A 20,538-nucleotide genomic window follows, 5' to 3' on the forward strand; every position below is an offset into this window, starting at 1 on the left:
AGTACCTAGTGGACAACATCAGACGATATATATATTTCCACGCAGCATACTGCAGATAGTTAAAGGGAGATTCCGGCACCCCCTCCCGGGGAACTAGGCCTGTGGAGGTAGACTCACAATCTCATCGCAACAACCTCAAAATGGAGGCAGACTACGCGACTATACAGGCTCTTATGATCGACTTTGAGCTCCAGATGTGTAAAATATTTGACCACCTCCAGTATCTCATGGATAGTACACATTTGCGAGTGGAGGTTTCCGGGCCTGTGGAGGAGGGGGTAACGAAACCTGCAACGCAAAGTGAAGCTGAGAAGGTGGACCTTGCGGGTTCCTGGAGACCTGTCTTGATCCCGGAAAGGAGAGATGCGACTGGCTTGCTGTGGGAAATCGATAACGGCTTCCATGTCTGGAGGGAGTGTTCTGCAGCTGCGGCGATGGGTCAGTTGAGGGTTCGGTCTGACTGCCGAACTGAAGGAGACTTTTTGTATGACATTGACTTAGACGGCTGTAGGGTTCTCCCTGAACCACTTTTGCAGCAGCATGGTCCGGCTGAACTATTCACTACTCGAACCGGCATAGGATAAACTTATCTTTATTTATGTGACTTGTTTTCGAGTACTTTGGCCTCATAACCCTAAATGACGGCTCTCTAGCCTGAAAGATCAGACTTATGAGACCCAATCTACGAGGACAAGCTGTAGGTTAGCTCTACAGACTTTTTTATATATGTCATTTCTTCTACGTGACATATCCTGAGTAAAAATCCTTATCTTTGAAAGCAGCAGTTATCCCAGCGCGCATGTTACAAGTTAATATGTTTATTTGTGAGGGGAGTATCTGTATTTTGATATGATTGTTGGGGTCTAAACCTTTTCTGTTATTATTGACATTTATCTGTCTGTATGCTTCAGCCGACTAGATGGCGGTTGGGAACCACGAGGTGGGTCACTACTATGTTGGACAATTATACTGTTGCCATTGAACTGCCCCAGCTAAATATATTAAAAGACAGATGTGCACAGATCTTAGCAGAGCCCTTGCCTGCTAAAAGTTACCCAACAGCATTTACACTATGCGGATTGCTGATACCCTCTGCCATATACATTTTATAATTAGATTATTTCCAAAATATTAAGATGGTCCCCTCTAGATATTATATCTTGTTTAGATATGCAAAAAGCTATTGAAAGTGCTATAACTGTTGGGATTATGCTTGATGCTCGCAATTTCTAGTTATAATGCTTTTTTATGTCTCCTATGTACTTAAGGGAACAAAACTTTATTAATAGCTCTGGCTGACACAGAAGACAGGGCGAAGCTTGGGCAGGACCAAATGTAGAATCTGATAAATCTGAGGTATAAACATGAATCATAGGTAATCTTAGCCTTTACAGTCTTTATCTCTTTGAAACTAGGTAGGATGTAATGATGTTATTGGCTAAGAGTCTAGCATATCAGTCCTTAACCTTCGCTGCTTGCATCTACGTGCTATTATCACTTTTTATTAGTTAACACCACAGTATTCATTATGAATCTATATCATATTATTTTATATGTCCTCCTTCAGTCGTTGTATTGGCCGTATGGACCTACCCCGGGTCCTGATAGACATGTGAAGGAGAAAGTCGAGTGCAGGCCCGAAAGTGGCCTGTGCTATTTAAAAATCCTCTGATAAGCAAACCAAATCCATTGGAGCCCAAAAGTGGTCCCAGCAATACTTGAGGGTAAAAAAGAGGGTAGTTTAGGTTTGCTTCCCAAATGTCATGCATCCAATTGTTCTTTCTGTCTAGGAATTGATTGGAATTGCTATTCTAAGGGATTTAACATTATATAGGATTCTATGTAACTTAACATCTATGTTATGTGACCTATTATTTAATGTATGTATTTTGATTCACTATGCTAACCGAATTTTGTTTTGGTATATGTTGGACCCTCAATAAAAATCATTTAAAAAAAAAAAAAAAAAAAAAAAGAAGAACTCCCAACTGGTTTAGGAAAGGGCCACCAGTACTCTTGGATCACAAGCTAATCAATGTAGACAGGCCAGATGACCTGACCCCACGCTAAAAGCCTAAATGGTCAGTTTCCTGACCTCAGACAGTCAAAAAGACTGTAACTGACCCCAGACCTCCTACCCTCAAGCCCGAAGGCTAGATCTGCAATAAGATTGACAGGAAGCACCCGAGAATCAAAAGACCATGGTAAGACAAGGGGCAGTTCTTATCTGGAGAAGACGACAGTCTTTCTATCAGAAGCGTTGGATCTACGGCCCAGGCCCTAAACTTCGTAGGATCAGAGTCCGGAATCCATAACACTAGGCCTTAAGAGATATCTCTTATTTTTTATTTTTATAAAGCCGACAGGCTAATCAGCACCACGAGGGTGACATTAACCCAATAAACGGTAGACAGCGCCCAACCAGTTACCTGTCTGGTACAAGAGCACCCCAGAATCTGTCTAAGTTCCCGAAGGCTTGATAATATGAACTAGAAACATAACCTCAGACTTAACCAAAGTGCGCAATTTCCGAAGGAACACCCAAGGGAAAAAAGTTACGCCCAACCGCACCAGCCGATCAGAAGGCCCCCTTCACTAAAGCTCAGAACTGGAACCGATACATAAAATAAAGAAAAAACAGAGACAAGGAGATTAGCTTGATCCCCAACAGTCTATCCAGGTTGCCATCCGGCATCTAAGGCCTCAAATCCCTCGACCCACTAGGACTGGGATCCTCTAGCAACACCAAAACATGTCTTAGTAGGACACGAAGACAAGCCAACCTATAGCGGAAAGCAAAATTATCCCTTGCCGGATCGATTCCGGCCCCAAAGTTGGGGGCCCTGAAGCTTCAGAGGCCCCCGCTTCCGCAGGACGCCTAACTGAATCGGGCAATGCCCTGCCCAGCAGGCCCTGGTTGACAGAACACGGACAGTATCTTAGAAAGATTTCACTTGGAGATACAAATGCGCCAAGGCCTCAGATATGGCCATGCTGAACCGTACCGTAAACCTCTGGAGGAAATAGACCACCTTCCGTAGAAGGAGTAATGACCAAAGAGACACCTGCATGCATGGCAAATGGAGTTTCTGGGGCACACACCTCGCAGGACCTAGCATCCTCAGGGCAGATGGCTCAACGCACTCTGAGGACCCTGAATAGGGAGAAGAGAGTACTCCGGAATGGCAATCGGAACATAACTGATGGGCATGGATAACCCGGGCCATTTCATATTCATCACAAGACGCATTCTCCGCATTGGAGACATACGTGTCTAAAAAGTCAGAATCCTCCATCATGGGATTACAAAAATGACAAACGGTAACGGACAGCTTCTTTACACCCCCAATGGCTGGGGCACTCACCACCTCCTGTGAACCAGACAACCCACGAGCAGACTGTAACCACACGGTCAGCATACGGAAGTGAAAAAGCAAGGCAACTGCACCCGGTCATGAGGTGCACCGTGTAAGTCATAAAATAGTGTGCAAATCCAAAGATCGCACGATAAGGCCGTTAATGTTCCGAAAAGCTATGAGCCTAAAGTATTACTACACATCAGCGGATAGAACCACATAACAAACATGATTAAAGTCCCCCTGTTCAATAACCCCCGTTAGGGGATATTAACCCATGATTCCTTATTTTAAGATAAAAGGAGTCCCACTGGGACCCTACCTTTATGTTATCACATTCACATAATGAAGTAAAATTAAACGATCTTACTGGAGTCTATGCCGTGGAACAGGAACACGGCCCTTCATGTGTGACAGATAGTAGCCTTGCTTCTGAAATGGACTTGAGTGAACAAAGGCAGGCAGTGAAACTCGTCAACGCCGATTGCCAAGGAACTATTAATATGAGTCAGGATGGTTTCGCAGAAAGACTCTCCCTGCATCTCCGGACTCTAACCTTCATCCATGCTCTCACTGAGAGGCTGACAGGACTACTTAAAACTCCAGTCCCATTTCGAAGAGTACTACCCTCCATAAGAGGCTTAACTCTAACTTCTGACACTCCTGTGATGAAAAGGCAAAGAATGATTGGGGATAAGGGAAGTGGGGGAGGTATTTGAAGCCTTTGGCTGGGGTGTCTTTGCCTCCTCCTGGTCGCCAGGTTCTGAATTCCCAAAAGTAATGAATGCAGCTGTGAACTCTTCCTGTTTAAGAAGAAAAAGGAAACGTTCTTTGGAGTGGTGTAAAGCACGCCGCTACTGGAGAAAAATAAAACGTGTTCTCTGGAGTGAAGACTTATTTTGTGCCGTAGAAACCACTGCTGACAATCTGAGAAGGCATGGCAATGAAACCTGAAAGGTCAGTGACTTTAAACAAGGCATTGTCAAAGGATGTCACCTTTGCCACAAGACAGTTTGTGAAATTTCTGCCCCAGTCAACTGTACAATGTTATTGTTAAGTACAGGTGACTAGGAAAAACAACAGTCACAACTGGAGAAAAAGGAAATGTGTATTCTGGAGTGGTGTAACACATGCTACTAATGGAAAAAAGGAAACGTGTTCTCTGGAGTGGCGTAAAGCATGCCGCCACTGGAGAAAAGGAAAAGTGTTCTCTGGAGAAGTGTAAAACACACCACCACTGGAGAAAAGGAAATATTTTGTCTGGAGTGGTGTAAAGCATGCCAACACTTGAGAAAAGAAAACATGTTCTCTGGAGTGGTGTAAAACATGCGGCCACTGGACGTGTTCTCTGGAATTATGCTAAAGAATGCAAAGACATTTTAGACAACTGGGTGCTTCCAACATTGTGTCAACAGTTTCTCCTTTTCCTGTTCCAGCATGACTGTGCCCCTGTGCACAAAGCAAGATCCATTAAGACACGGTATGAGTAGTTTGGTGTGGATTAACTCGAGTTGCCTGCACAGAGCCCTGACCTCAACCCCATGGATGAATCAGAACTTTGGATCCTTCTTGTTCACCATCTGTGCCTTACCTCACAAATGCTCTTTTGGCTAAAAGTGTACAAAGTCTTACAAACCCACTGCAAAATCCAATAGAGTTGTGGCTGTTATGGCCGCAAGGGGAGTTGGGAACCTCTTTTTAATGCCCATGGTTTTGGAATGGGATGTCCAACAAGCTCATGTAGGTGTGATGGTCAGGTGTGTCCACATATATTATACTGCAAAAATGTTTCTATTTAAAACTGAAATGCACCCATGCAGATTTCAAATTAGACCTGTATATCCATCTGCTCAACCCATAAATAAGGGAGAAACAAGTGGAATCAGAGGATAGACAAAGCTAGAAAAAATTTTTATACTTCTCTTTAAGCTCATTAAGCCAGTTAGAGGAGAAATCCCCAGTAGAATATCAGAATGACCATGAGAGCCAGTCCGGGCCCAAAATATCAGGCAATTCTCTTCTAAACAAGGAACTACAATCAGGCCTCTAGACCTCAACAGTGAGGTAGGGTCACATACATCTAGGGGGTGTGCAAGGAGTTAACGTGGTCTCTCCGTAACTTGATAAACATAAAGGACAAAGAAAGACATGCACTCACAGAACAAAGTAAAAAAAATAATCTGTGATTGTTTGATGGAATAGTACCCAAAGTACAGTCTTATTTTGCACACAATGATTATTAGGAAAGGGAAACATGTCCTGTAGTATACATGTTTGATACCAGTCAAATCACCTGTAAATATGGGGAAAAAACAACACCAACAGGGGGGCGTGTCCAACCACCGACTAAGATGGCTGCTGTTAGCTTGTGCTCCACACTGAAGTTGCTATTAACTGCTGTTTATCCTTTCTGAGATCTACAGACCCTATTCCCTTGGGTGTGATTTGTGGTTATTACACCTTAAGGAACTGTTCTACACAACTTCTTTAGAATAACAAGAACGAGCAGACCTGATTAGGGAAGGTACGCAGCAGAGGCCTTGGAGTGGCCTATACCTTTCCCTACCCCTACAACTATTCTGACCTGTCAGTTTACCCAGCCATTTGTGCTGAAGAAAGAACATTCCCTTTTTTTTCAACTAGGATTTTATTGCTTATAACTATACAAAGTTTGGGGGCTACAGCTATCTCCACGTGGCTCTAAAAGATGGCTTTAAGCTGTGAAGAGGAACTGTCCCGGATCCTGGATGACTATATTCACAGCATGAAGAATTTGTTCATGTCGGCTTGTCAGGACTTATTTTGCTATCAGTCCAGGTCTGTTGTGCCTCCGGAGATGACACTGAGCGATTTTGTGGCACACTGCAGTAGAGGTGCCTTAGTGGCGGTGTCGGGCTCAATCGGGAGCTCACAATGTCAGAGAGATCCTGGGTTGGCTGATGTGGAGGATCGACGAGTGGTCCCGGTACCGCAAATTACTATGCAAGAATCGCAAGCATCTATAACTGCTTTAGTTGTTGAGCAGACGCAGGAGGATCTTACCATTTGTACAGTGAGCAAAACAACCTCATATACCCCGCAGATGTGGGCATCAGTGTATCGTGCTGAGCTTTGTCACACAGTTCCTGCTCTACAAATAGACCAGAGCGTGGAGCCAAAAGGTTTACATCTTTCTTTAAACTTACATTCTGTTTGGCCGAAATATGAGGTCGTTCTGTTCCCCCTTATTACTGCCCCTTCTCTTATAGAGGTGACAGACATGGGCTAAAGTGTGAATCGAAGGGACAATGCTTGGTTCAATCTGGCATGGACTTTAAGCCTCTGATGGGACTCAAACCAGGACAATTATAGTTAAGTGACTAAAATATCTCAAGTTTTCATTTAGTCTATGCTAGATTATTTTTAATTGTTTATACAGCTTACTACTATGTTGATTTTTTTTTTTTATTATGACTACTGAATTTCATATCTCAAGGTTTATGTGTTAATTACGTGATTAAGGAAGGGAACATTGCGAGGACATTTAGTGTTAGAGCACGCTATTCTTTTAGTGAATTGCTGCCCGTGGCCGAGGCAGTGAGACAGGTTGATAATAGAATTAATGCTAGTAACTAAAGAATACATGTACTACTTTATAGATGACCCCACAGTGCATCCTCGTGCTATTACTGCTGCACACGTAATATGGTACCCTTTTCAACCCAAGATATCCCATCGATTATGTTAAAGTATAAGATTTAGTAGTTTAAAATTACATCAGGTGCTGAAACCTTATTTTACTACTAGTCGTAGTTTTGGTTTATTAGCTTTAGCTGTCACACTTCCCTGACACCTTCTCCCATATATCCCTTCAGATTAGGTCCAGATGTATCTAGGTACAGGATATGCTCTTGTTTGTATGTTTTTACAAGGTATACTAGTCAGCTTTAAGTCTGTTATGTTACACCACCCTTGTCTCACTAATATTTTAGAATTATGCCTAATCTGTTGCTCTGTTAAAAAGCAATTATGACATCATAATATTGCTAGCTCCCCCCCCCCCCCCCCCCAGTTTACTGGTTTAACTGCGGAAATAATTCCTAATTTCCTACATATAGGTTGTATTATATTAGGTATTGATATCCCCCCCTATCTTTAAGTGAAAATGAGGTTTTCTACTTATTATTCCATATGTGCAGGTGCCTATAGCCCATAGGTATAGTATATCTAAACAAAGTTTGCTTAATATACAGTAAAAACAAAATTTCCTGTCTTGTCCCTCCCTTCATCCGTGTCCTAAAGGTTTGGTATTGGTATCCCACAAGTTAGGATGAATCCGTGGACTCGGTACATCATGCAAAGAAAACAAAATTTATGCTTACCTGATAAATTTCTTTCTTTTGCGATGTACCGAGTCCACGGATTAATCCTAACTTGTGGGATATTGTCCTTCCTGACAGGAAGTAGCAAAGAGAGCACCACAGCGGAGCTGTCTATATAGCTCCCCCCTTAACTCCACCCCCCAGTCATTCGACCGAAGGCCAAGGAAGAAAAGGAGAAACTATAAGGTGCAGAGGTGACTGAAGTTTACATAAAAAAAATACTGTCTGTCTTGAATAGACAGGGCGGGCCGTGGACTCGGTACATCGCAAAAGAAAGAAATTTATCAGGTAAGCATAAATTTTGTTTTCTTTGCATGATGTACCGAGTCCACGGATTCATCCTAACTTGTGGGATACCAATACCAAACCTTTAGGACACGGATGAAGGGAGGGACAAGACAGGAACCAATGCTTGCAAAACCTTTCTCCCAAAAATAGCCTCCGAAGAAGCCAAAGTATCAAATTTATAAAATTTTGAAAAGGTATGAAGCGACGACCAAGTCGCAGCCTTACAAATCTTTTCAACAGAAGCATCATTTTTAAAAGCCCATGTGGAAGCTACCACTCTAGTAGAATGAGCTGTAATCCTTTCAGGAGGCTGCTCTCCAGCAGTCTCATAAGCCAAACGGATGATGCTTTTCAGCCAAAAGGAAAGAGAAGTCGCCGTAGACTTTTGACCCCTACGCTTTCCAGAATATACAACAAACAAAGAAGAAGATGTTTGACGAAAATCTTTGGTTGCCTGCAAATAAAATTTCAAAGCACGAACCACGTCCAAGTTGTGCAACAGACGTTCCTTCTTACAAGAAGGATTAGGACACAGAGAAGGAACAACAATTTCTTGATTTATATTCCTGTTAGTAACAACCTTAGGTAGGAACCCAGGCTTGGTACGCAAAACCACCTTATCAGCATGGAACACCAGAAAAGGAGAGTCACATTGTAATGCAGATAGTTCAGAAACTCTTCGAGCTGAAGAGATAGCAACTAGGAACAAAACTTTCCAAGATAAAAGCTTAATATCTATGGAATGCATGGGTTCAAACGGAACCCCCTGAAGAACTCTAAGAACTAAATTTAGACTCCATGGCGGAGCAATAGGTTTAAACACAGGCTTAATTCTAACTAAAGCCTGACAAAAAGCCTGAACGTCTGGAACATCTGTCAGACGGTTGTGCAACAAAATAGACTGAGCAGATATCTGTCCGTTTAGGGAACTAGCTGATAATCCTTTCTCCAATCCCTCTTGGAGAAAAGACAAAATCCTAGGAATCCTGATTTTACTACAGGAGAAGCCTTTGGATTCGCACCAAAAACAGAATTTATGTTTACCTGATAAATTTCTTTCTCCAACGGTGTGTCCGGTCCACGGCGTCATCCTTACTTGTGGGATATTCTCTTCCCCAACAGGAAATGGCAAAGAGCCCAGCAAAGCTGGTCACATGATCCCTCCTAGGCTCCGCCCACCCCAGTCATTCGACCGACGTTAAGGAGGAATAATAGCATAGGAGAAACCATATGGTACCGTGGTGACTGTAGTTAAAGAAAATAAATTATCAGACCTGATTAAAAAACCAGGGCGGGCCGTGGACCGGACACACCGTTGGAGAAAGAAATTTATCAGGTAAACATAAATTCTGTTTTCTCCAACATAGGTGTGTCCGGTCCACGGCGTCATCCTTACTTGTGGGAACCAATACCAAAGCTTTAGGACACGGATGAAGGGAGGGAGCAAATCAGGTCACCTAAATGGAAGGCACCACGGCTTGCAAAACCTTTCTCCCAAAAATAGCCTCAGAAGAAGCAAAAGTATCAAACTTGTAAAATTTGGTAAAAGTGTGCAGTGAAGACCAAGTCGCTGCCCTACATATCTGATCAACAGAAGCCTCGTTCTTGAAGGCCCATGTGGAAGCCACAGCCCTAGTGGAATGAGCCGTGATTCTTTCGGGAGGCTGCCGTCCGGCAGTCTCGTAAGCCAATCTGATGATGCTTTTAATCCAAAAAGAGAGAGAGGTAGAAGTTGCTTTTTGACCTCTCCTTTTACCTGAAAAAACAACAAACAGGGAAGATGTTTGTCTAAAATCCTTTGTAGCATCTAAATAGAATTTTAGAGCGCGAACAACATCCAAATTGTGCAACAAGCGTTCCTTCTTTGAAACTGGTTTCGGACACAGAGAAGGTACGATAATCTCCTGGTTAATGTTTTTGTTAGAAACAACTTTTGGAAGAAAACCAGGTTTAGTACGTAAAACCACCTTATCTGCATGGAACACCAGATAAGGAGGAGAACACTGCAGAGCAGATAATTCTGAAACTCTTCTAGCAGAAGAAATTGCAACTAAAAACAAAACTTTCCAAGATAATAACTTAATATCAACGGAATGTAAGGGTTCAAACGGAACCCCCTGAAGAACTGAAAGAACTAGATTGAGACTCCAAGGAGGAGTCAAAGGTTTGTAAACAGGCTTGATTCTAACCAGAGCCTGAACAAAGGCTTGAACATCTGGCACAGCTGCCAGTTTTTTGTGAAGTAACACCGACAAGGCAGAAAGCTGTCCCTTCAGGGAACTTGCCGATAATCCTTTTTCCAATCCTTCTTGAAGGAAGGATAGAATCCTAGGAATCTTAACCTTGTCCCAAGGGAATCCTTTAGATTCACACCAACAGATATATTTTTTCCAAATTTTGTGGTAAATCTTTCTAGTTACAGGCTTTCTGGCCTGAACAAGAGTATCGATAACAGAATCTGAGAAACCTCGCTTCGATAAAATCAAGCGTTCAATCTCCAAGCAGTCAGCTGGAGTGAAACCAGATTCGGATGTTCGAACGGACCCTGAACAAGAAGGTCTCGTCTCAAAGGTAGCTTCCAAGGTGGAGCCGATGACATATTCACCAGATCTGCATACCAAGTCCTGCGTGGCCACGCAGGAGCTATCAAGATCACCGACGCCCTCTCCTGATTGATCCTGGCTACCAGCCTGGGGATGAGAGGAAACGGCGGGAACACATAAGCTAGTTTGAAGGTCCAAGGTGCTACTAGTGCATCCACTAGAGCCGCCTTGGGATCCCTGGATCTGGACCCGTAGCAAGGAACTTTGAAGTTCTGACGAGAGGCCATCAGATCCATGTCTGGAATGCCCCAAAGTTGAGTGACTTGGGCAAAGATTTCCGGATGGAGTTCCCACTCCCCCGGATGCAATGTCTGACGACTCAGAAAATCCGCTTCCCAATTTTCCACTCCCGGGATGTGGATAGCAGACAGGTGGCAGGAGTGAGACTCCGCCCATAGAATAATCTTGGTCACTTCTTCCATCGCTAGGGAACTCCTTGTTCCCCCCTGATGGTTGATGTACGCAACAGTCGTCATGTTGTCTGATTGAAACCGTATGAACTTGGTCCTCGCTAGCTGAGGCCAAGCCTTGAGAGCATTGAATATCGCTCTCAGTTCCAGAATATTTATCGGTAGAAGAGATTCTTCCCGAGACCAAAGACCCTGAGCTTTCAGGGATCCCCAGACCGCGCCCCAGCCCATCAGACTGGCGTCGGTCGTGACAATGACCCACTCTGGTCTGTGGAATGTCATCCCTCGTGACAGGTTGTCCAGGGACAGCCACCAACGGAGTGAGTCTCTGGTCCTCTGATTTACTTGTATCTTTGGAGACAAGTCTGTATAGTCCCCATTCCACTGACTGAGCATGCACAGTTGTAATGGTCTTAGATGAATGCGCGCAAAAGGAACTATGTCCATTGTCGCTACCATCAACCCGATCACTTCCATGCACTGAGCTACGGAAGGAAGAGGAACGGAATGAAGTATTCGACAAGAGTCCAGAAGCTTTGTCTTTCTGGCCTCTGTTAGAAAAATCCTCATTTCTGAGGAGTCTATAATTGTTCCCAAGAAGGGAACCCTTGTTGACGGGGATAGAGAACTCTTTTCCACGTTCACTTTCCAGCCGTGCGATCTGAGAAAGGCCAGGACGATGTCCGTGTGAGCCTTTGCTCGAGGGAGGGACGACGCTTGAATCAGAATGTCGTCCAGGTAAGGTACAACTGCAATGCCCCTTGGTCTTAGCACAGCTAGAAGGGACCCTAGTACCTTTGTGAAAATCCTTGGAGCAGTGGCTAATCCGAAAGGAAGCGCCACGAACTGGTAATGTTTGTCCAGGAATGCAAACCTTAGGAACCGATGATGTTCCTTGTGGATAGGAATATGTAGATACGCATCCTTTAAATCCACCGTGGTCATGAATTGACCTTCCTGGATGGAAGGAAGGATAGTTCGAATGGTTTCCATCTTGAAAGATGGGACCTTGAGAAATTTGTTTAAGATCTTGAGATCTAGGATTGGTCTGAACGTTCCCTCTTTTTTGGGAACTATGAACAGATTGGAGTAGAACCCCATCCCTTGTTCTCTCAATGGAACAGGATGAATCACTCCCATTTTTAACAGGTCTTCTACACAATGTAAGAACGCCTGTCTTTTTATGTGGTCTGAAGACAACTGAGACCTGTGGAACCTTCCCCTTGGGGGAAGTCCCTTGAATTCCAGAAGATAACCCTGGGAGACTATTTCTAGCGCCCAAGGATCCAGAACATCTCTTGCCCAAGCCTGAGCGAAGAGAGAGAGTCTGCCCCCCACCAGATCCGGTCCCGGATCGGGGGCCGATATTTCATGCTGTCTTGGTAGCAGTGGCAGGTTTCTTTGCCTGCTTTCCCTTGTTCCAGCCTTGCATTGGTCTCCAAGCTGGCTTGGCCTGAGAAGTATTACCCTCTTGCTTAGAGGACGTAGCACCTTGGGCTGGTCCGTTTTTACGAAAGGGACGAAAATTAGGTCTATTTTTTGCCTTAAAAGGCCGATCCTGAGGAAGGGCATGGCCCTTACCCCCAGTGATATCAGAGATAATCTCTTTCAAGTCAGGACCAAACAGCGTTTTCCCCTTGAAAGGAATGTTTAGTAGCTTGTTCTTGGAAGACGCATCAGCCGACCAAGATTTCAACCAAAGCGCTCTGCGCGCCACAATAGCAAACCCAGAATTCTTAGCCGCTAACTTAGCCAATTGCAAAGAGGCGTCTAGAGTGAAAGAATTAGCCAATTTGAGAGCATTGACTCTGTCCATAATCTCCTCATAAGGAGGAGAGTCACTATCGAGCACCTTAATCAGTTCATCAAACCAGAAATATGCGGCTGTAGTGACAGGGACAATGCATGAAATGGGTTGTAGAAGGTAACCCTGCTGAACAAACATCTTTTTAAGCAAACCTTCTAATTTTTTATCCATAGGATCTTTGAAAGCACAACTATCCTCTATGGGAATAGTGGTGCGTTTGTTTAAAGTAGAAACCGCTCCCTCGACCTTGGGGACTGACTGCCATAAGTCCTTTCTGGGGTCGACCATAGGAAACAATTTTTTAAATATGGGGGGAGGGACGAAAGGAATACCGGGCCTTTCCCATTCTTTATTAACAATGTCCGCCACCCGCTTGGGTATAGGAAAAGCTTCTGGGAGCCCCGGCACCTCTAGGAACTTGTCCATTTTACATAGTTTCTCTGGGATGACCAAATTTTCACAATCATCCAGAGTGGATAATACCTCCTTAAGCAAAATGCGGAGATGTTCCAATTTAAATTTAAAAGTAATCACATCAGATTCAGCCTGCTGAGAAATGTTCCCTAAATCAGTAATTTCTCCCTCAGACAAAACCTCCCTGGCTCCCTCAGATTGGGTTAGGGGCCCTTCAGAGATATTAATATCAGCGTCGTCATGCTCTTCAGTAACTAAAACAGAGCATCCACGCTTACGCTGACAAGGGTTCATTTTGGCTAAATGTTTTTGACAGAATTATCCATTACAGCCGTTAATTGTTGCATAGTAAGGAGTATTGGCGCGCTAGATGTACTAGGGGCCTCCTGAGTGGGCAAGACTCGTGTAGACGAAGGAGGGAATGATGCAGTACCATGCTTACTCCCCTCACTTGAGGAATCATCTTGGGCATCATTGTCATTATCACATAAATCACATTTATTTAAATGAATAGGAATTCTGGCTTCCCCACATTCAGAACACAGTCTATCTGGTAGTTCAGACATGTTAAACAGGCATAAACTTGATAAGAAAGTACAAAAAACGTTTTGAAATAAAACCGTTACTGTCACTTTAAATTTTAAACTGAACACACTTTATTACTGCAATTGCGAAAAAACATGAAGGAATTGTTCAAAATTCACCAAACTTTCACCACAGTGTCTTAAAGCCTTGAAAATATTGCACACCAATTTTGGAAGCTTTAACCCTTAAAATAACGGAACCGGAGCCGTTTTAAGCTTTAACCCCTTTACAGTCCCTGGTATCTGCTTTGCTGAGACCCAACCAAACCCAAGGGGAATACGATACCAAATGATGCCTTCAGAAGTCTTTTATCAGTATCAGAGCTCCTCTCACATGCGACTGCATGCCATGCCTCTCAAAAACAAGTGCGCAACACCGGCGCGAAAATGAGACTCTGCCTATGCTTTGGGAAAGCCCCTAAAGAATAAGGTGTCTAAAACAGTGCCTGCCGATATAATTATATCAAAATACCCAGAATAAATGATTCCTCAAGGCTAAATAAGTGTTAATATCAATCGATTTAGCCCAAAAAATGTCTACAGTCTAAATAAGCCCTTGTGAAGCCCTTATTTACAATCGTAATAAACATGGCTTACCGGATCCCATAGGGAAAATGACAGCTTCCAGCATTACATCGTCTTGTTAGAATGTGTCATACCTCAAGCAGCAAAGGACTGCAAACTGTTCCCCCAACTGAAGTTAATGCTCTCAACAGTCCTGTGTGGAACAGCCATGGATTTTAGTTACGGTTGCTAAAATCATTTTCCTCATACAAACAGAATTCTTCATCTCTTTTCTGTTTCTGAGTAAATAGTACGTACCAGCACTATTTGAAAATAACAAACTCTTGATTGAATAATGAAAAACTACAGTTAAACACTAAAAAACTCTAAGCCATCTCCGTGGAGATGTTGCCTGTACAACGGCAAAGAGAATGACTGGGGTGGGCGGAGCCTAGGAGGGATCATGTGACCAGCTTTGCTGGGCTCTTTGCCATTTCCTGTTGGGGAAGAGAATATCCCACAAGTAAGGATGACGCCGTGGACCGGACACACCTATGTTGGAGAAAAAGATATTTATGCCATATCTTATGATAAATTTTCCTGGTAACAGGCTTTCGAGCCTGAATCAAGGTATTTATGACCGACTCAGAGAAACCCCGCTTTGATAGAATCAAGCATTCAATCTCCAAGCAGTCAGTTGCAGAGAAATTAGATTTGGATGCTTGAATGGACCTTGAATCAGAAGGTCCTGTCTCAATGACAAAGACCATGGTGGAAGGGATGACATGTCCACCAGGTCTGCATACCAAGCCCTGCGTGGCCACGCAGGCGCTATCAAAATCACCGATGCTCTCTCCTGTTTGATTCTGGCAATCAGACGTGGAAGGAGAGGGAAAGGTGGAAACACATAAGCCAGGTTGAACGACCAGGGTACTGCTAGAGCATCTATCAGTACAGCCTGAGGATCCCTTGACCTGGAGCCGTAACAAGGAAGTTTGCCGTTCTGACGAGACGCCATCAGATCCAACTCTGGTGTGCCCCATAGCCGAACCAGCTGAGCAAACACCTCCGGATGGAGTTCCCACTCCCCCGGATGAAAAGTCTGACGACTTAGAAAATCTGCCTCCCAGTTCTCTACACCTGGGATATAGAGCGCTGACAGATGGCAAGAGTGAGCCTCTGCCCATTGGATTATCCTTGAGACCTCTATCATCGCTAAGGAACGCTTTGTTCCGCCCTGATAATTGATATAAGCCACAGTCGTGATGTTGTCCGACTGAAACCTGATGAATCTGGCCGAAGCCAGCTGGACCCTTTATGCAAGCTAGTAAAAACCTCTGATAACACTAGGATTACTGCTTCCCCTTCCACTAATGGGGACACTGTCAGCCTTTCTGAGTTAACACAGTCTCTGCAGAAAATATGACTGAACATACCTCATTGCTGTATAGCAAGAAACCGTTCCTCACACTGAAGTTTTCCTGTACTCCTCAGCTTCTGTGGGAACAGCAGTGGACCTTAGTTACAAATGCTAAGATCATCATCCTCCAGGCAGAAATCTTCATCTATGTCCTGCCTGAGAGTAAATAGTACAACACCGGTACCATTTAAAAATAACAAACACTTGATTGAAGATAAAATAAAACTAACACCTCTTCTCTTTACTCTTCCTGCTTAGAGCCAGCAAAGAGAATGACTGGGGGGGTGGAGTTAAGGGGGGAGCTATATAGACAGCTCTGCTGTGGTGCTCTCTTTGCTACTTCCTGTCAGGAAGGACAATATCCCACAAGTTAGGATGAATCAGTGGACTCGGTACATCATGCAAAAGAAATCTGTTTGTGTATAAGTTTTGTAATGCCAGTGTACTCCTTAATTTTTAGCTGTAATTGAGCGCAATTTTATTTCATAGAACTGTAGGTGCCTTTGGTTTGCTATCATATATATGGATATTATTGTTTGTATAATCTATATGAGTATGACAATGCTGGCTTTGGATAATGTATGTTATTATTTTCTCTTTATTAACCTCAATAAAAATATTAAAAAAAAAAAAACAACACCAACAGTAAATTTCAACCTTTTTATGCATAATCTGCTGTATCTCTAAAAATAGGAGACTTTAGTAAGAATTTCCTTGTATATGGGCTCTGGCTTGTACTTTAAGGGCATGTTGGAAGAGTATACTACATGCTTTTGGTGTGCGACACCACTAGGTCTCTTCCACTGGTGAGCAGCACTCTTTATGGGATAGAAAGAAACAGAAATGATCAATAAGCGCAGCAAGGGAAATAAACTGACAAATAAGGAAAGGGAATCAATGATTGGCACTAAACGTCAGTAATAAAACACCCACCTTGTTGACTTTGACACCTTCTTTTGCAGTTTGCTTTGTGGTAAGATGGTATCCTATCATCTGCTTGGCAAGAGTGCCTACCTTGTTGGGGCTGCAAAAACAACATAGGAATAAGTTCATATGCAGCTGAAAAGCTACTATTTGTTAAAGCCAGATAATTAAAGGGACATTCAACATAAATTCCCCCCCACCCCTTCAAAATGGTTAACTGAACAAATTAAATCATTGCATTGTACAGAGTCATTGTTTTGCTGTAATGTAAACTGGCAAAAATGTGTTTGCACTCAAGACCTATAGTAAATGTTGTAGTTGCCCTTTGGGCAATGCTATATAGAGTCTAAAATGACACTGAAAAAGGAACTTCTGATTGGCTGAAAAGTTGCAGTTTAAAAACTGCGGTGCAATTAACTTAACACCCTATAAATACATTCACTTGAGTTTTCATTTGAATAATAGAATCATTTTAATTTCAAACAAACATACTCAGTAGTCAGATGGACGCCTCCTTTTAATCCACTGTCAAAGACGCCTTTTCCTCTTCCACCAGCTAAAATTTGAGCCTTTAAAACTATCTCTCGGGCCTCTGAAAGAAAACAGAATGTGTTAAGCGTTTTGTCAGATATTTATCAATATGTAAACCTAGAGCACATTAAATAATCATCATAATTATCCTTATGGGAAGCTGCAGCAGCAGCATCTTTAGAGAGTAAAGGCATAAATGCTGCTTCTAGAACGGGCGGATCGGGGGGGGGGCAGTAAGGTAAGGGATGCAAAAGGGGGTTAATTTTACAAATGTTTGAATTAACTTATTTCTTGCAGGATTGGCAAGGTAAGTATGTTTTGTATGTAATGTTAGTTTTTAATGGGACCAGTTTTGTGTCCCTTTAAGAATACTATATATATATATATATATATATATATATATATATACACGTATATATATATATATACATATATATATATATATATATATATATATATATATATATATATATATATATATATATATATATATATATATGTGTGTGTGTGTGTGTGTGTGTGTGTGTGTGTGTGTGTATTATAAATGCACCAATCAAGGTGTTGTGCAGAGCATATACAAAATAAATACATTAAATGAGTTCTTAAATGGCTTAAAAGCAAATAAATGTAAGGGGTGAAATTAACCTCAAAACTAAATCCACTATAAAATGTTTTAGTGAAAGAAAAAAAAAGAAAAAGAAAAAAAAAAACACAACATATAAACATTTTTGATATTTATCTTTTTAAATAGTTTTTTCCTGGTCCTTTCCAGATAGGCTGCAGTGCAAACTACACAATTATACACACAAATAAAATATAAATTATACTTTGCGCACCTAGAGTAAAAAGCCAAACTACACCCTATAAAAAAAGTCTGCTCCAGACTGATCAAGTAATCACTGTGTAGAATGTTGCAGGGTTAGTAATATGAAGTCTTGGGTGCGCACTTCAACTTCTTGTTGAAAATGGGGGGGGGGGGGGCAATTTTCAGAGTTACAGGGAAAAAACACAACATTTTATGGCAAATTTAATTTGAGTGCTATGTCCCTTTGCCTCTGATCCCCAAGAGTCACCATTAAAGCACTAGGCTCCCAAATCGGTCAAGCCCTATAGCTTTTCTGGCTCTCAGATTTGTTCAGCCCTGCTCTACAAGGGGTTTGAAACCCTTTTATCTAATGTAAGATTATGAAAGTGTTTAGCTTCAGGTCCACAGTAAAGAAATATATGAAAATAGGAGCTAAAACACTCGACATTGCAGATTTACAATTCACTACATGAAAATACAAATGACCAAAAAGAAACTAAACATGTTTAACCGCACGCACTGTGCAAACACTCCCATAAACCAAGTAACTATTATATAAAGGTTATGTGCTGTTTGGATCAATACTCAAGTTCAGCAAACTAAAGAAAACCATATTCCTTTTGCCTTAAGGGAAACACAAAGTAATTTGATTTCGGAAAATATATGCTCAAGTAAATCTGTAAAATATGATTTTTCAAAGAGTTATCCAGTAGCATTTGCTATTGGACCAGTTGGTTCACTTCTTAATCACCGATTCTTATTTACTTAAATATTACATTTTTAACAAAATATCAAAGAGTTTTCATTCTTTATTTATTTTATCTTGAACAGAAATTCTCTAACTGAATTATGTGAGAATATTCTTTAGTAGAAAATAAAATTTTAGTTGCAATGATAGGTTTCTTCTCTCTAGGTACCTTATACAAAACGGCACAGAGCAAAATGGACATTTTATGGAAATATGCAGCTACAGAACAAATTGAGTTACTACAGACAAATGGTAGCTTTCCAGATGCTTTAGTGTAGAATGTGAAATTATATGGTACAATCATATAGCGCTCAGCCCATTCATTCAAGGGAGGTTTTTAAAAGAAAGAAAATTAGACAATCGGTCTCAGACTCATTAAAATCTGAAATATGTAAAATAGATAATTGTATCTTGTATCTATTCAGTTAAAAGCAGATCACAAGAGGAAATTACTGCTGACAATCTATTGTAGGAACAGAATGAAGAGATTGTGAGATATTAACTTGTGAGTATTAAATCCACTAAATGAAACTCTGCGCATTTGCTTTGTCTGTGTGGCTGTACAAGGTAAAGTTATACTAAAGGGACATTGTACACTAGATGTTTCTATGCATAAATGTTTTGTAGATGATGCATTTATACAGCCCATCTAGGAGTGTTTTTGTAACAATGTATAGTTTTGCTTATTTTTAAATAACATTGTGCTGATTTTAAGACTCCTAACCAAGCCCCAAAGTTTTAAATGTATACGGATGTCTACAGACTTCCGATTGCTTCTGTTTGTATAATGGGTTCATTATGCAGGGAAGGGGGGTGGAGAGAGGGCCTGCTCTCAGCCCCTTTTAGTGGGTGTCCCAGCCTAACCTCATTAACAGTGCTAAATTGGGAGCTGCTAAGTAAGTTTTTAAAAGGTTTTATACTGGATTTCTAAATCAGCATATGTGCCTATTCTTTATAATTGGGTCTATTACATGTAGTTATTTGTAAATTAGTGAATACTGTCCCTTTAAATACAACTTGGCAGTAGGATGAAAGTGTAGCTACATATCTGAGAAGCATTTTGCAATATATATATAAAATACATACACATATATACATACAGTTTATTGTATTAGTAGGCCAAGCGCTAGTGGGTGCACCTTAGGCTCTCTACCATAAGTCCCCTAGTGGATTTATTATTTATTTGTGATCATAAATTTAAAACATTAATTTAAAATCAGTCGCAATGTCTAAGACGTATAAAACATCATGGATCCATGATACAGATATAAACAGTAATATATTAAAATGCAATGAATACAATAGAATAGAATATATTAGTCACAATAAGATAATCACAGGATATTGCTCTCTGAGGCAATGTACAGATGTGTTACAAATAGATGCTGAAATACAGTGTATAAAAGTCTTATCTTTATATAATGGTGTTCCTATTGAGTTCCTTCAATTAAGGTTGGGGGGAAAAAAAAGGAGAAAAAGAGAACTTCACTCTATTAGAGGAAGGCTGATGGTGTTGCAGGTGATATACAGTCTTTCTTAGTGGTGTTGAATCCGTGTGTTAGAGTGACAAATCCGGGGGTTAAAAAAAATGAAAAATTCAATAAAAAATTCCAATAAAAACTGTGGATTTAAAAACTAATGGTGGAATTTAAATATTAAATTAAAATTAAAAATAAAAATGAGAATACATCTGAAAAAATATGTAAAAGATATCCAGAAAAATATGTGAACATATTTTTGAATGAAAATGTGCGTGTTGATCCCCAAATTAAATAGAGGATAT

At 41.5% G+C, this 20,538-nt stretch overlaps 1 protein-coding gene across 1 annotated transcript in view; it reads right to left on the bottom strand.

Annotated features, from left to right (window-relative positions):
• The window catches only part of SUCLG2 (succinate-CoA ligase GDP-forming subunit beta), a 641,499-nt gene that overhangs the window by 414,327 nt on the left and 206,634 nt on the right, over positions 1–20,538 (bottom strand). The window contains exons 3-4 of the mRNA XM_053720692.1: positions 17,164–17,263; positions 16,681–16,771 (exon numbers count right to left, since the gene is read on the bottom strand). Coding sequence (XP_053576667.1) covers positions 16,681–16,771; positions 17,164–17,263 — 191 coding nt within the window. The remainder of the gene's footprint in view (positions 1–16,680; positions 16,772–17,163; positions 17,264–20,538) is intronic.

Source organism: Bombina bombina, chromosome 7, assembly GCF_027579735.1.
Source record: "Bombina bombina isolate aBomBom1 chromosome 7, aBomBom1.pri, whole genome shotgun sequence".
NCBI lineage: Eukaryota > Metazoa > Chordata > Amphibia > Anura > Bombinatoridae > Bombina > Bombina bombina.